Here is a 15,419-nt window from a genome sequence, read left to right as displayed (position 1 = left end):
AATAATATATTATCACAGACATAGAATCTCATTAAAGCAGATACTTAATCCTGTAACACGTTGACCAGAGGAAGTGCTATATCTTACTAAATTTAAGACATAGAATAATGTACTTATGTAAATCTTAAAACTAAACCGTTAGTCGCCTATTAAGATACTTGAGGATAAAAAGAGACGGTAACACAAACCTATAACACCTATAAAGTGAGCTCTACAAGTTTTTAATGAACTTAAAATTGTATTAATGGCAATGATATACTTTCATAGACAGAGGATCTTACTAAAGCAGTTCTGTTCATATTGTATTAATATAGTAGGTGAAGGTGTGAAATAAAATAAAAATAAATAGAATTAATAATCTTATTTTAATAAAAACACAAACCAAACAACAGTTTCAGTAAACAAACCAAGAAACTTTTTAAGCAATTGCAATTAAGGAACTATTATAGAAGTGTATTTAAAATTACTTACATCTAAAAAAGTATAAAAAATGCTGTATACCATACTTATAATTATTAATAAGTATGGCAAACATGTAACAACAAATAGGAATGGATAATTTTATTTCGAGATAAAGGGTACAATTAAAATAAAAGTTTAACTCAAAACAACTTACTTTTTAGACAATAATATATAACTAAAAATGATATTAATAGAAAATATATAAAAAAAAAATATGTGTACTTACCGACGTCTAAACAAGTATAGTAAATGTAAGTGAAGAAAAATATCGTATGTGTCTTTAGTTTAGTAACAAATCAAAATAGTTTTCATTTGCAAAAAAAAAATATTATAATAAAAAAAAGATTGAGTACACAATAAATCAACACAAATAACTCTTTAGATAACTATTACATAATTTGTAATGTGACATTATAATAAAAAAAAAGTGCACTTAAAACTAAGTAAGCAAAAAAAGACAATATTTTATGCTGTATACAGTATGTATTTCATAAAATGAAAAATCCTTAGTAAAATAAAAAATAATAAAAATAAAAAGAAATGAGTAACACTAAATACTCATAGATAAAGACTTATATGCAATTAATGTTTTTATTAGCCTTTCCCGTAAAAGCTACTAAACGGATTAAAAAGAAAAATGGTACACTGGTAAGTTTGATCCTAAATTAGCAAATAGTGTACTTTATATACTGAATCATGCATGTAAAACCGCGGGATGCAACTAAATATATACTATAGTTTTTATTATATAGTTTTAATAAGGTATTAATATAAACAATATTTGAGTGCATTTATTTTCATCTAATGGGCAGGGGAGATAGGGACTGTTAGAAATGGGATCTAAAGATCTCATTTCTGGCAATATTTTTTATGAACCATGTGGTGTCGACCTGCATCCACGTGGTTCCCCCTGGAAAATCGTGGTGGTTACTGACCGACTTATTTTTTGTGGTACCCTGACAGCGTATACAGAGTTTTGATTTATTCTATTTTGCATAAAGAATCCGAAATAAGAAAGCGACTTGAATATAACTGTTAAATTAAAATAAATAATTTTAATTAAACAAAATATATTTTTTTAAAGAAAAATAATTGCTTTTGAAGTCGTCGTAAATGTTTAAAATGTTTAAATGTAAAAATAAAGTAAAAAGATTATTAAAGAAGTACCGATAATATAAATGTGTGCGACCTAGATCTCTAAAAAAAGTTAAACCAAAATTCATAAGTTTATTAGAAATGCCAATGTTTGTGTGTCTCGTAATTATACATATATATGAATGTTTTATTAAATAACAATTATAGGATGTACAAACAACTATTACGTTATCAAATTTAATTTTAATAAAAGGAAGACTAAAATATAGAATCTAACATAACGACAGACACAGACACCACAGTTAATTTAATCAATTTATTTTTACAATTTTGTCACACACACAAATGAATTAAATTTCATCAACAACAATATTTCAATCATAACAATTAAGCGGAATATTTTATTAATTACTTTTGAAGAACACGAGTGACTTCTGCTAGAGGAGTAGAGTAGGTTCCAGGTTTGATGAGGTTTACCAACTGCTCAGCTATTTCTTGGCCTACTCTGAGTTGAGCTTCTTTTGTCGAGGCACCTTGAAAATTAATAATAAGGTCACTACTTATTACCAAAGTCCACAATGTTACCAAGGTCTACTATGTTACTATTTTCTACTATTAATTATGTGAGAATTAATGATTTTATATTTAATCAACATGGTATGTCTAATGATTTTATTATTAATGTAGATGATATGAACTAATGATTTTATCATTAAACTACATGATATGATGTAATGATTGTATAGTTAATCTACATGATATGATCTAACGATTTCATCATTAATCTACATGATATGATCAGAAAACAAATAACAAATAATTAATACTATTAAAACATTTAGTTAATTACAATATAAAACTTATCTAAAACTAACTACTAAACTACTTTATTTAATTGTATTAAATAAACGTCCCAAATTAATTGAAAATAGTAGTTTTAGCACTTTATCAGAAAAAGAAAGTCGTCAGATGTGCCTGCATGTATTTCGGTCTAAAGGGCAATTAAAAGCGTTCATAATTTTTTAATAAAATATCTAATGTTATATATAAATCTACCACTAAAATCTTTGCGTCTTTTGTTTCGAAATTATTTAAATACTTTTTATCTATCTAATTTCCAAATTTAAACGACTTAATAAAAATATTATTTTATGATTAACGTTTCAGTTCGTTAGCGGAGGATTTTTTTAAATCAGGTTATGAGATGAGAAATAAATGATTATTCACATTTTAATTTGAATCAGACAAAAATATAAAAATAAAGGAAGAATAATTGCGACGTATATATATGTCACATTTTGGTAAGGAAAAATTATGAGCGCTCATAAATTACTATATGATACACTAGTGGAAAAAATTAAGGGATCAGAAAAAATTACAAATTTTTTGAGGTTTTTCAAGTAGCTGTATTTCCTTTAAAAATGGTCGTATTGGAATTAAAAAAAAAAAGGATTTTAAAGCTCAAAGTTTCTAGTTTTGAGATCTTATGATGGAAACATTTTTTAAGCAACGTGTTCTGCTCAATCCAAATGATAACTGAAACGAAAACTTTTCAAAATTTTTTTACCCCTTCTTTTTCTAACCCTCCTTAATTTCCTTGTGTGATCAGCGGTTGCTGAGATATTGATGGTTCAAGACAAAAAGATCCTTTTTCATTCAAAGTTCGATATCTCAGCGATAAGTATCGAACTTTGCAAAAAAGCAAATTAAAGCAGAATGAACATGCTATCCGATCCATATAGTGGACAAGTTAGAAAATTTTTTTCCAAGTTCGTAGACCAAAAAAAAAACCAAAAAAATTTAGAAAAAATTATCGTTTCGGTCATCATTAGGATAGAGCAGAACACGTTGCTTAAAAATTTTTTTCATCATAAGATCTCAAAACTAGAAACATTGAGCTTAAAAATCCTTTTTTTTAAATTCCAATACGACCACTTTTAAAGGAAACTTGAAAAACCTCAAAAAATTTGACATTTTTTCTGATCCTTTAATTTTTTCCACTAGTGTATTTTAGTCCGTAGGAATGGTAATACTACGAATAGTAACTACTATGGGCAATATTGATACGCTATGCAATCTGTCAAACCCATAGGTTGTTTTTGTCTATAAGGGTGAGTTACCACATTCTAATAGACGGGCTATCAGACTGTTTTCCATTCCGAATTCTAGTAGTCGAGTAAAAATGTAACTTTTTCCTGGATAATTATTAGTCGCTACTGAAATACAAAGGGAGAAATTATATTAATGCGCATGAAATATGCACAGCGCCACCGTGTGCAAAAACTCGGCAGTTTTCGTACAGAACATTACAAAATTTTCAACAACGCAACAACACAATGGAGCGGTCGTGCGGTGTTCAAATTTAAACTGCGCTATATGAAAGCTGGAGTTTTCGCGCATGGATAAGCAGAAATGAATGTTCGATTATCACTGAATGATCCAATCGAATACTGTCTAAATTTTGAAATAATTTTCATAAGGAGAAAAGTAACTAAATCAAACTACTGAGGTATAGACCCCAGTAGGTGAATACGGCGTCTAGTATGATTATATTATTTCCTATATGATTGAGTAATATGACATGGTAATAATGAAAACCCGTACTGTAGCATTCTACTTACTTCAATAGATTCACTGAATCTTACTCAAGGGTATTGACTATAGAGATCACACAAAATTCAAAAGAGATATCTATCCTAGAGTTTGTTTGTTTCTTTGAATGAGCTAGTCTCTGTAACTAACAGCTAACTTCTTGTATTCGATAACTCACTAGGGAAAGGTTTATTCAACATTACGTCAACATTACGAACGAAGCTGCTGGATACAGCTAGTATGATATAATTTGGTGACAATTGATTTTTATTATCAAAAGCTGGTAACTCGTGGCTTTGTCCGTATTAATTCTATATTCAAGAATCTATATAAATTTTTACATATGCAAATACAGAATAAATCGTAAAGGCTATACTGAGATAAACAAAGGACAGTATTAATGAAACTGAGCAATTTCTCTAAAAATCATATTCAAGGTCAAAATATTTTATCATTGCTCATACTAAATCGATCTAGTGATCGCAAGTCTAGTCTGATACATACAGAATTTGAAATTTTGAATTATTCCTTGAGAAAAGTTGATTTCATGTATGCTATCACTGGGTTTCGACTTAGTATACCCTTTACGATTAACTGAAAAGTATTAATAAGATATAAATACCCAAATGTGGTGTGCCGAGAACAGACGGATGCTGTATTATTTGTAGAGTTATTGGGTTCGTCGGCGGCTCCTCTTCAAACACATCCAAAGCCGCCCCACCAACCTATGTACCGTTCAAATACAATTAGTAGGTATGTAGTAAAGTTTTAGATGTGGATATAAATTAAATCAACAGCACCTAGCCATTTTCATTCCATAAATGCTAAAATATCGTATTTTTTAGAAGTATTATAATAACAAAATAATAATCTTTAAACTTAATATAATAGTAATAAATAATTAATGAGTTGTTACTAAATAAATAAGTGATAAAAGTCAGTTAATTATGTATATTAAGTATAAAGATATCCGCGAAAATTTAAAAAGTTTTTAAATAAAACTATCAATATTATAGTTATAGACATTCGCACAGCAAAAACATAAAACAATATGAAAAGACAACACATCGGCGTCATCGTACTTACCGTTTTTTGAGACATTTTGACATTTGACGCTCCATCTAGATCTCTATGTACATAATATATGAACTGTATATATAATGTAACAATTACAGAGTTCAAAACTTTTGTCATTATATATTACATAAAACACTATAATGATATTAGTAAAAAAAACTTACCTGTCCGGAGTTAAGTGCGTTTAGAAGATCTTCCTCATTTATCAATCCACCTCGACCCACGTTTATTATCTTTACCCCTTTCTTGCAATGAGCTAATACGTCAGCGTTTATAAGATCTATACGATGAATAAAAATTTATAATTAGTTAAGTGACACGGTTATATAGTATACATGAAACTAATATTATATAACTGCGTAAGTTGTAGATTGGCACTATATTAAATCTATAACGTAATACATCTAGTCTGAACATAATTTTTAAAATGTGTTGTATTATAATATAGTAAGATATCTAAGTTTATCTATTAATACGCTAGAAAATAACTAAAAAAAAAAAACTTTCCGAATATAGCCAAGGCAGATATAAGTATTCAATAAATTATTAAAACAATATTAGTAGATAAATTTTGTTTGTTTGCCATTTGCACGAAAATGCACATTTAATTGTGATCAAAAATAATAATCAACTTTCACATTCAACGCTCTTTTTTCTTTGATTATAATATCATTGAATGAACTCCGGTTCAATTGAATTATTATAATTTTTGGTGCGATAAGTGAATGATAGCAATAATGACAGACGAGCTAGGACGTCTTCTAGATGGATTAATGTGTATATAAGTAGACAAAAACAAATTTTTATAACGATAACCGGTTTATTTCAATTCAATTTTAGAGTGAATTTACAAGTGAAGGTCATCAATTATTGACCTCTGTTATATAGACGCAGTCAAGTCGTCCATTTATTTTTATACTAAAGTCTGATAACAAATGAATTATCTTTAGACTTTCATGGCAAATAAATTACTTGTAAGTATATGAAAAAAACATAGGATGCGATTGAAGATTCGATAAGATATATCTATATCATTCTTACGCAAATAAAACAGAATTATTCATATCTTAATATAAAAATCCGCTGTCTCCAAGTTTGTTAACGCTAATCTCAAAACCTTGAAACTAATTAACTGAATTTAAAAAAGAAAGAGATTTTTTTAATAAACTTTTAAGATAAGGGAACATACACCAAATAACTTTTACTTTATGGGACTCTATATCATCATTGTCATCAACATATTAGCGATTAGCTGTCTACTGTTTAACAAAGATCTCCCCCATAAACTGCTATAAGGAACGGTGCTATGCAATCCCATGTCAAATGATTGGAAACCATGATTGGAAGCAAGGTAATTTTAATAAAAACAAAAACTTTTATCAGATATGTTGCAGTGTAAGTCAGTAATGAGTTCTTCTCATTACATATTTTGTGTTATTTCAAAATGATATTTGTATTTAACTGTTGTATTATTTAACAGCCAAAAATATTCAATTTCGAGGAACACTAATGACTTTTACGGGACCCACTTTGGGAATCGCTGAAGTAGAGGTCGCTATCTGTATTATTAGTATAAGTTATATATATATACTCACTTCGAGTGGATGCAATGAGCGGCGTATGGAGAGTGATGTAGTCAGCAATAGGCCAGATTTGATCAAGGTCCAACCTAGTAGTGTTGAACTCCTCGCATTGAGTTGCGTTCACAAATGGATCAAATCCCACAATCTGTAATAGCAATATATAATAACAATTTATTTAACTGTTCACTTTTGTATTTCAGATGAAAAGATTCATTTGAAAGAATAATGAGAAAACTGAAAGTTTTTTATCGTGAATTACTGGTGAGTTGGCGAGAAAAGGAGCTTATGTAAGAATTTTTTCTATTCAGTATCGTATTCGTAAAAAATTTTGTTATTCAATCAAACATTTGTTTTATACAAGAAGAGGAAATATTTAAAGTTATGGTAAAAGGCGATTATTATATATATAAATTTGTCAATGAACAACTATTATCACAGTTTGGTTCGCGTAATCAGGACATATGAATGATCTAGGATAAAAAGGAAGCCATTTAGGATTTCGCAGCTGCTAGGTAAATTTCGCGTTGCACTTGCATTTTATGATAATATTAAAAATAATAATAATTTAACGAATACAAGACATTATTATTATTTTATAACTGTCCACTACTGAACATAGGCCTTTCTCATAAGAAGAGTTTTGCCAATAGTTGCCACGCTTGGCAGACAGTTTGGCAACTGAGTTAGACTTTGGTGATGTTTAAAGAGAGACGCTGCTGCCTATCCCTTGATCATTAAGTTCCCTTAGTCGCTTTTTATCACCTTCAGAGGTTATGAAGGGGAATACAAGACATATATGTGTCACATAAGCTTGTTGAAATATCGCATCGCAATTCGCAATAAGTGTGTTTTTAATTTGCTTATTACCTAATTAATTGCTGAATGATTACGTCATTATTATAAAGACAGATAATATAGTATGATATGAAATGAGAGGCAAGTCTATAGTTACTTGTTTGTGTTACATTGCAGGCAAAGACATGTCAGGTAATACATGGTGACAAAAACTAATTATTTTTATAATATCATCATGATTTTTGTCTAATTTTTTTAAACTTACACAACAGAATTATTTTTTCAACTCTGCATGTTCATAGTATATAATTTATAAATGTCTTATTTTATATGTCTGTTAAAAACTCAACAAAAATATAAACAAATGATTAATTGTATGTTTTGATTTGTTACTAATTTTACTTACAGAGTTTTTTTGTTATAATTTCAAAAAAACTTAATTACCTATTCATTAAGAACCACTGCAATTTTGAATTTTAATCGCAAAAAAAAGTATTTGAAAAATCTAAACAAAATATGAAGGTTTTAGTGGTAGATTTATATGTAATATATTCAATGATTTTAACTTCCTAGCAGAGCAGTTTTTAAATAATCAAACAAAAATATTGAATATTCGCAGGTAAAATCGTAACGTTGTCACACTTCGATCAGCATAACTGGTAACGCTTTTAAGTTCTATCGAGACAGGCAATAGTTAATGAAATTCTACTACTTACCGACATTCCGAAGGCTTTCATGCGTACAGCAACTTCCCTGCCAACACGACCAAGCCCAATAATGGCCAGGGTTTTGCCGTTAAGCTCAGTTCCAGTGTACTTGGTACGTTCCCACCTTCCGTTCTTAAAGTCGGTGGCAGCTGGTACGATGTGTCTTGCTAGAGCCATCGTGAGTGCACAAGTAAGTTCACAAGCACTCAGAGCGTTAGCACCAGGTGCACTGAAATATAATAACATTATAACACAGATGCGTGTATATATGTAGGTATATTATTTATGAAATTCAAATATAAAACATACATACATACATTATAGCTATTAAATAACTTTACTTTGAAGTTTCCACGTCCGTTGTTGAATTTCAAAATAAAAAGAGATACCTATATCATTACAATTAAAAAGAATTTATACGTACAAAATTGTGTTCGAATGGTTATTTTGTGTCTTTTGAATTTGTACTTCAAACGTTGTATCTAAGCAGTAGCTTTCGAAAATTTAAGTTTCAATTTGAATAGTAGCTTAAAACAATTAATAAGCAAGCAAGTAGATAGGAATTGTAATATTAAATACCACATTAGATGATCATATTAAAATGTTAATATGAAACTAAACTAAATCTAGCTAAAACAATAGACAGTCTAATGGTGTATATATGAAATGAAAAAATCACTAACTTTATAACACCAATTCGTTTCTGCCCAGCAGTTATGACGTCGATGTTGTCGACGCCCGCGCCTGCGCGTGCCACCACTTTCAATTTTGTACCAGCCTCCAGCACCTCCTTTGTCACCTGGGACGCAGACCTCACTACCAAGGCGTCATAATTCTGAGGAGCATAATTTTTAATCATTTTTATGACTAGTATTCAGCTAGAAGAGTTATTTAGAATTTCAGAAGAAAACAATCTATAAGGTTGACAATTAAGTGGGAACTCCGCCTGCACTATGAGTACTCACTGACAGGGTTCTAGTGAGGGATAATAAAGCCAGGTCAGTTGACCTATCGTGAAAAGTTCACCAGGTATTAACTACGATGGTTTCCAGAAAAGACCGCATAGAAGTTGAACTTTTCTGCTGCTAGCAGTAGGATCACTAGTTTCATTATTAATAATCTCTTCTCCACTATATTAAGAAATAATAAACACACTGTGTACTTACAGGAATTTCTTTCAATAACTCCTCCTTTGTTATTTTAGCCTTGGTGGTAACCTGGATTCCATGGGAACTCAGGATCTCAGCGCAGTTTGCGCCAACTCCATCAACGATCAGAACTGTTTTGATTTCAAAGCTCATTTTTGATCTGTTGATAAAAAGAATACATTTTTTAATTAACATAATTTCTTAAAAACTAATAATATTCATACATACATTAATTAAATATTAATTTTTAATACAAATCCTTTTAAATTCTACTCATCTTATATATATGAAAATGTTTAAAGATGTATGTTTTACTTAATCACACTTTGAAACGGCTAAACGGATTTGAATGGAATTTTGTACACAAGTAAGTTATATCCTAAAAGATACTTTATAATTGATTCACACAGACAAAGCCATGGAAAACGACTAGTGCGTATTAATATTAAAATTTAAAGTGATCAGGATTGTAATGTCAAATGAGATAGTTCTGGGTGTATGTAAGCATATTCATTTATTTATATTAATAAACCATATATTAGTGCAACCAAACCTGAAAAACGGGGGGAAGGGATTGCGTAATGGGGTCTAACAGCCGAATTGCTATATTATTAGCCCTTCGACCCTCAGGTCGAAGACTCATGTGGAATTACCAATCCAATTTTATCCCATAAAATATATTTAAAAAAAAAGTATTTAATTTCTAAATTCAGGGTTTTTGAGAGGTTTTCGTTTTTAGATATATATTTTAATATTATTCTAGTAAGTATAAGTAGTTGCCGTGCAGTCCTGATATAGAATGGAGCCACTTCTTCCTTTTCCGTAGATGTCGTATGTGGCGACAAAGGGAACATAATGGTTGAGGGATGGGCAGCAGCGTCCCTCTTAAAACATTACCAAAGACTAACTGCGGTGGCCAATCTGCCTCCTGAGCATAGCGAGTACTGACAGAGTATCCCAATAGAGGGTGGCCTATGTTCTGCAGTGAACAGTTAAAGTCTGACATGACGATGATGATGAAGTAAATGTAGATGCAGAAGGTAAGTACTTAACCATATATATATATATATATATATATATATATATATATATATATATATTATATGTTCCAAGAAATAATGCTTGTGTAATAAATTCGAGAAAATAATGCAAACGCATCTACTTTGTGTTAGCGCATCGCAACTGAATTGCATATTGTAATATGAGTATTGTGTGCAATACCTAACATGTAGAGTGATATGCACCTAATTGTATAATAAAATATTTTTACAATTTAATATTTAAATTCATCCTTATTGCTGGGAACAAATCTGTTCCCTTAAAAGAAGATCGACTACTGCTCCTAATTAGATAGCTAGGGTTGTTGTTGTATTCATATGATCATCTGAACGAATGATTAATTGTTTATTAGTTACTACCATTATAATAAACTAAATAATATGTCGATTCAATAATGGATGAATTTTTCAACAACTTTATTGTTTAAAACGTATGAAATATTAACTGTATTATATGTGTATATTTGTAAATACACAATGCGTGTACAATGTGTGTAAACCAATTTTGGTGAATGTTTTCTTAATTGAATATGTTTACTCCTATGTTAGTCCTAATAATAATAGATAATAATAAATAATCTTAGCAATATTAAAATCAGTAATTATTGGGGGATAAAATTTAAAATATTACTTTATCCTACTAAAACTACTAATATCATATGAATTTGTATAATCATATGAATGTAAAAAAGTATGTTTGTTACCTAATCACTGGAACCTTTGAATGAATTCGAAATTTGGTACATGGATAGATTATATATTCATACATATCTGTCACGCCTGTCTCCCATTTATCAGAACCATGATAAACAGTTAGTACCAAAATAAAAAAGAAATGTATATCAGTAATGGTTAAGTATTTCATTGGTACAATTCGTATTCTAGAATTGTACCAATGAAATACTTGAACTCAACCTCAACTCTGCGTTACCAGGACATAGTTATTAACTGAGAAGAAGAATATCTTTCAAGGCTTCAAGAAGGCACAAATAGCTTATACATTTGTTATATTGGTATAGAGAAGAATTTATTCAGGATACTCTTGGAATTATCCTGTTACAACCAATAAAGGTTAGCACGTGCGCTAACCTTGTGTCGTGGACTTATGTCGTACATGTATATATGAAGTACACAAATCAATATTAATATTATAAACACAAAAGTAATCTTAATCTACTTAAATAGGGGGTAAAGGGATTGTTAGCAATGGAGTTTAACAGTCCCATTGCTAGCAATATGCCCTATTAGGTCGACCTCCACGTGGTTCCTCCTGGAAACCATCGTGAACAATTCTTGTTGAATTCCTCACGATGGGCTAACTGACCTGACTTTTTATCTTCACCTATCATCCCTCATTGGTGCACCGCCAGTCTATACCGTTAGCGAAGGCGGGGTTACCATTTCATTATAACCCATTAAAAAAAATCTACTTAAATAGTACTTACAAACGAATTGGAATGATCTTCTTAAGACTGTTTATTGATGTTCAATAAACAAATGAAATTAATTCATTAAATGACTAATTAGTAATTTTATTCAGTGTGTAGTTTTGTTATATTTGCAACAAAACATAGTTATCTAAGTTCTATTTAAATAGACTATAAAAACAAACAAATATAGTCTATACAACATTTTACAGCTCTAAAACAATTCAAAACTTTTCATAATTATATATTAGGTAATAAATTTCTATCTTTCTGTAAGGATTTATCTTTACTATTTCTACAAATATAAGTGTATGTGATTTCGAACAATATTAGATAAATATCCAACAACTATGTATATTTTCCAGGAGTAAAATAAATTTTTAATACCTAATATATAATTCAAGATAAACACCCTGACCTTACATTTTTTGCAACAAACTTATTCTACCTATAGTCCGGTCAAATTAGATGAAAAAATAAGATTAAAGCTGCTTAAATTCCCACCAAGCTAAAATCTGTAAGATTGTTTAAAATATTATTAAAAATTAAATTTGAAAGTGCTCCATCTTTCCTCTATATGGAAAAAAAATTATTCAAGGTCAAATGTCAAAAAAATGAGTTTTTCGCGATTTTCAGCAAAACGGTAAGTTTTATCAGAAAAATACCTCAGACTAAAATTGTAGATCATTAAATTATCTATAAAAAATATATCAATACTTTTTTTCTATAAGTCACTGTTTCAGAGATATAACGATTCAAAAATTGTAAAAGTTGTATTCGTCATAATATGCATGAGTACGCCACGTATATACATCCCTATAGTTGTAATATATGTTTAAATATTTTTCTATCGGTCATTGTAACTTACACTTATAATATGAAATATACATAAGTTATAACTATAAGAATATCAGGTAAAATTAAACTCAGTTTCTTAATTTATATGCCATTTTAACCTTGAGACAACATCTGTCCCCTGTTCAATTGTGTGCATGGCTAGGGTCTTATACCTGCTATAATATTATAAGTGAAATACCGTTAGTCTTTTACGTCAGTCGGTAGTGAAAATACGTGTTTATCCTGACCTATATCGTGCTGTTTTGAGTTTTATAACAAAAATGTTAGAATATTGTTTAATTTGTGCTAAACTTTTAACTGAAAGTGAAGTTGTTACTGTTGAACGTGGTATGAAGACATTATTTAATGCAAGTGTGGAAAGAGCACATAAATTTTTGGAATAACTTAAAAATCAGTAATCTGTGACAATACATGAAAATTGTCGTAAAAATTATATTCGAAAGTCTTATATTGCTGCAACTAATAAAAGGCAACGTGAAGAACAAGAAACCAGTACAACCACAGTAAGTCCTCCTTGAACTAGATTATGTTCCAGTGAATCAGCATTCATGATGAAGATAAAGAAGAACAAGATCAAGAAGAAAAATTTGAAAGTTAGGACTTGGATGATTAAAGTTCAGTACTTTTTTTTACTTAAATTTTTATATTTTCAATCTCTGCTAATATTCATTATTTTGCAATAGTTTCATATTAAACAGGATCACAACCGACCCGTGGAGTAGGCCTACTGGGGAAACCACGTTAAAAAAAACGCGCTAAGTACACTACCTCATAGGTGGCGTGGAAACGTGTGCATATTATAACGATTACAACTTTTTGAATCATTATACTCGTATCTCAAAAACAGTGGCTTGAAAGAAAAAAAGTATTGATACATTTTTTGTAGACAATTTTATGATCTACAATTTTTGTCTGCAGTATTTTTATGATAAAACTTACTGTTTTGCTGAAAATCGCGAAAAACTCTCTTTTTTCATCTTTGACCTTGAATTTTTTTTTTCATACAGGGGAAAGATGGGGAACTTTCAAATTTTATTTTTAATCATATTTTAAACAATCTTACTGATTTTCAGCTTGATGGAAATTTAGGTAGCTTCGAATGTCTAAATTGACCGGACTATTATTATAAAATAATATTATAATATCGATATCGCGTAATTGTATATGAAAACGATTATTGAATTGCCACCTGTGTTAATATTATAATTGAAATAAATAAGTACAATCCTCAACAAACACTTATTGCAAAAATTTGAAGGTGTTACGTGGCGAATGCTTAAAACTGCTTTTTAAAAACTAATTTTATTAATTACGTAGAAATAGTACAAGTACGTGGTTACAATGTGAATTAAAAAATGAAACTGATGAAGGAAGGTGGTATTTTTATGAAGCGGGGTTTATCGGAGAGGGGTTGTTGTTCTCAACAAAGATTTATTAACTAATGGTGTAATAACATAACAAAGTTATTTTCAATGTCGACAAGAATCATTACAGAGTTAATTTTACAAAAAATATTCTACATACAGAGTTATAGATTAAAATTGTGACGAACTAATATTACGAATTAATTTGACCTATTTAAAAAGTAAAATAATAAGGAATAAATTACTTACTCTTATTGTAGATCAACAGCACTGCAAAACGTGTCGAAACGTATGTCTTAATCGATGGATGGATGTAGACTAACTTCACTAACTGCAAACTTCGGTTGAGGTGTACAGTCGATTGTCGACACAATATGATACTCGCCGGCCGGCTACTGACGTTGCAGCAATGTAAACGGAATCGGACATTAATATATTGTCTATTATTATGTATTAAATCATAATTAATAACTTTATTTATCAATATTTAATGATGCTATTAGAAGAAAAAAAATCCTATTGCACTTTATAATCCACTAGCTTCATGCTAGCTTTCACTCACATCATTCCACTAGTTTTATAATCCACAATAATATATATAGTATCCTATATGCTTAATAAGGATATAACCTATCCTTGTACCAAATTAAATTTAAATCCGTTCAGTAATTTTTATGTCAAAGAGTAACAAACAGCCATCCGTTCGTCCATTGTCACAAACTTTCGCTTTTGTTATATTAATGAGATATATAATCTCTAAAATCCTAATTACTTTGAGTTAAGTTTGCTTGGAAGAGATCGCTCTTAGCAATAAGGCCGCCCATTGTTTTCTTAGTGTAATATTTTCTTGTAATTGTTTGTATTTATAACAAGTTTACTAATTTTATTAGTAATTCTATGGAGATTAAAGAGTATCTATCTAAACTATCTAACTAATATTTAAAATCGAAAAACTCATAGCCATTTTGAAGTAATTCTAACCACCGTTTCTGTCCTTTTCGTCATCTATCAAATAATATAACAATCTGTATCATGCTAAATTAATCAATGCACAATCAAAAATATTACCTTAATAAAGAAGTATTAAATCAATAGGTAAACAGAAGATACACTCGTTACCTGTTTAGAGGAATAGCAACTCTGATATAAACTTAGAAAACTGAACTTTTGTGAAGTCGGTTTTTTTTAATCACCATAGAAACAAATGAAATCTGTGTGTTTTACTAGAACCGTAATGAAAGTTAAGTGTTCTC

General features: G+C 29.6%; 1 protein-coding gene across 1 annotated transcript; it reads right to left on the bottom strand.

The window, feature by feature from the left end:
• Nucleotides 1-346: 346 nt before the first annotated feature.
• Nucleotides 347-14,563, bottom strand: LOC113520105 (D-3-phosphoglycerate dehydrogenase). Its single transcript, XM_026905373.3, has 8 exons — nt 14,416-14,563; nt 9,478-9,619; nt 8,995-9,146; nt 8,321-8,540; nt 6,822-6,954; nt 5,391-5,506; nt 4,772-4,874; nt 347-2,090 (listed from the first exon to the last, which is right to left on the bottom strand). The coding sequence occupies exons 2-8, from the start codon at nt 9,610-9,612 to the stop codon at nt 1,966-1,968; spliced, it is 984 nt and encodes a 327-aa protein (XP_026761174.1). The 5' UTR covers nt 9,613-9,619; nt 14,416-14,563; the 3' UTR covers nt 347-1,965.
• Between the last annotated feature and the right edge of the window lie 856 nt (nt 14,564-15,419).

The sequence above is a fragment of the Galleria mellonella genome, unplaced genomic scaffold (assembly GCF_026898425.1).
Source record: "Galleria mellonella isolate WM207_F2 unplaced genomic scaffold, CSIRO_AGI_GalMel_v1 utg33, whole genome shotgun sequence".
NCBI classification, from domain to species: domain Eukaryota; kingdom Metazoa; phylum Arthropoda; class Insecta; order Lepidoptera; family Pyralidae; genus Galleria; species Galleria mellonella.
The sequence above is the reverse complement of the archived record's forward strand: the minus strand, read 5'-3'. Positions and strand labels throughout refer to the sequence as shown.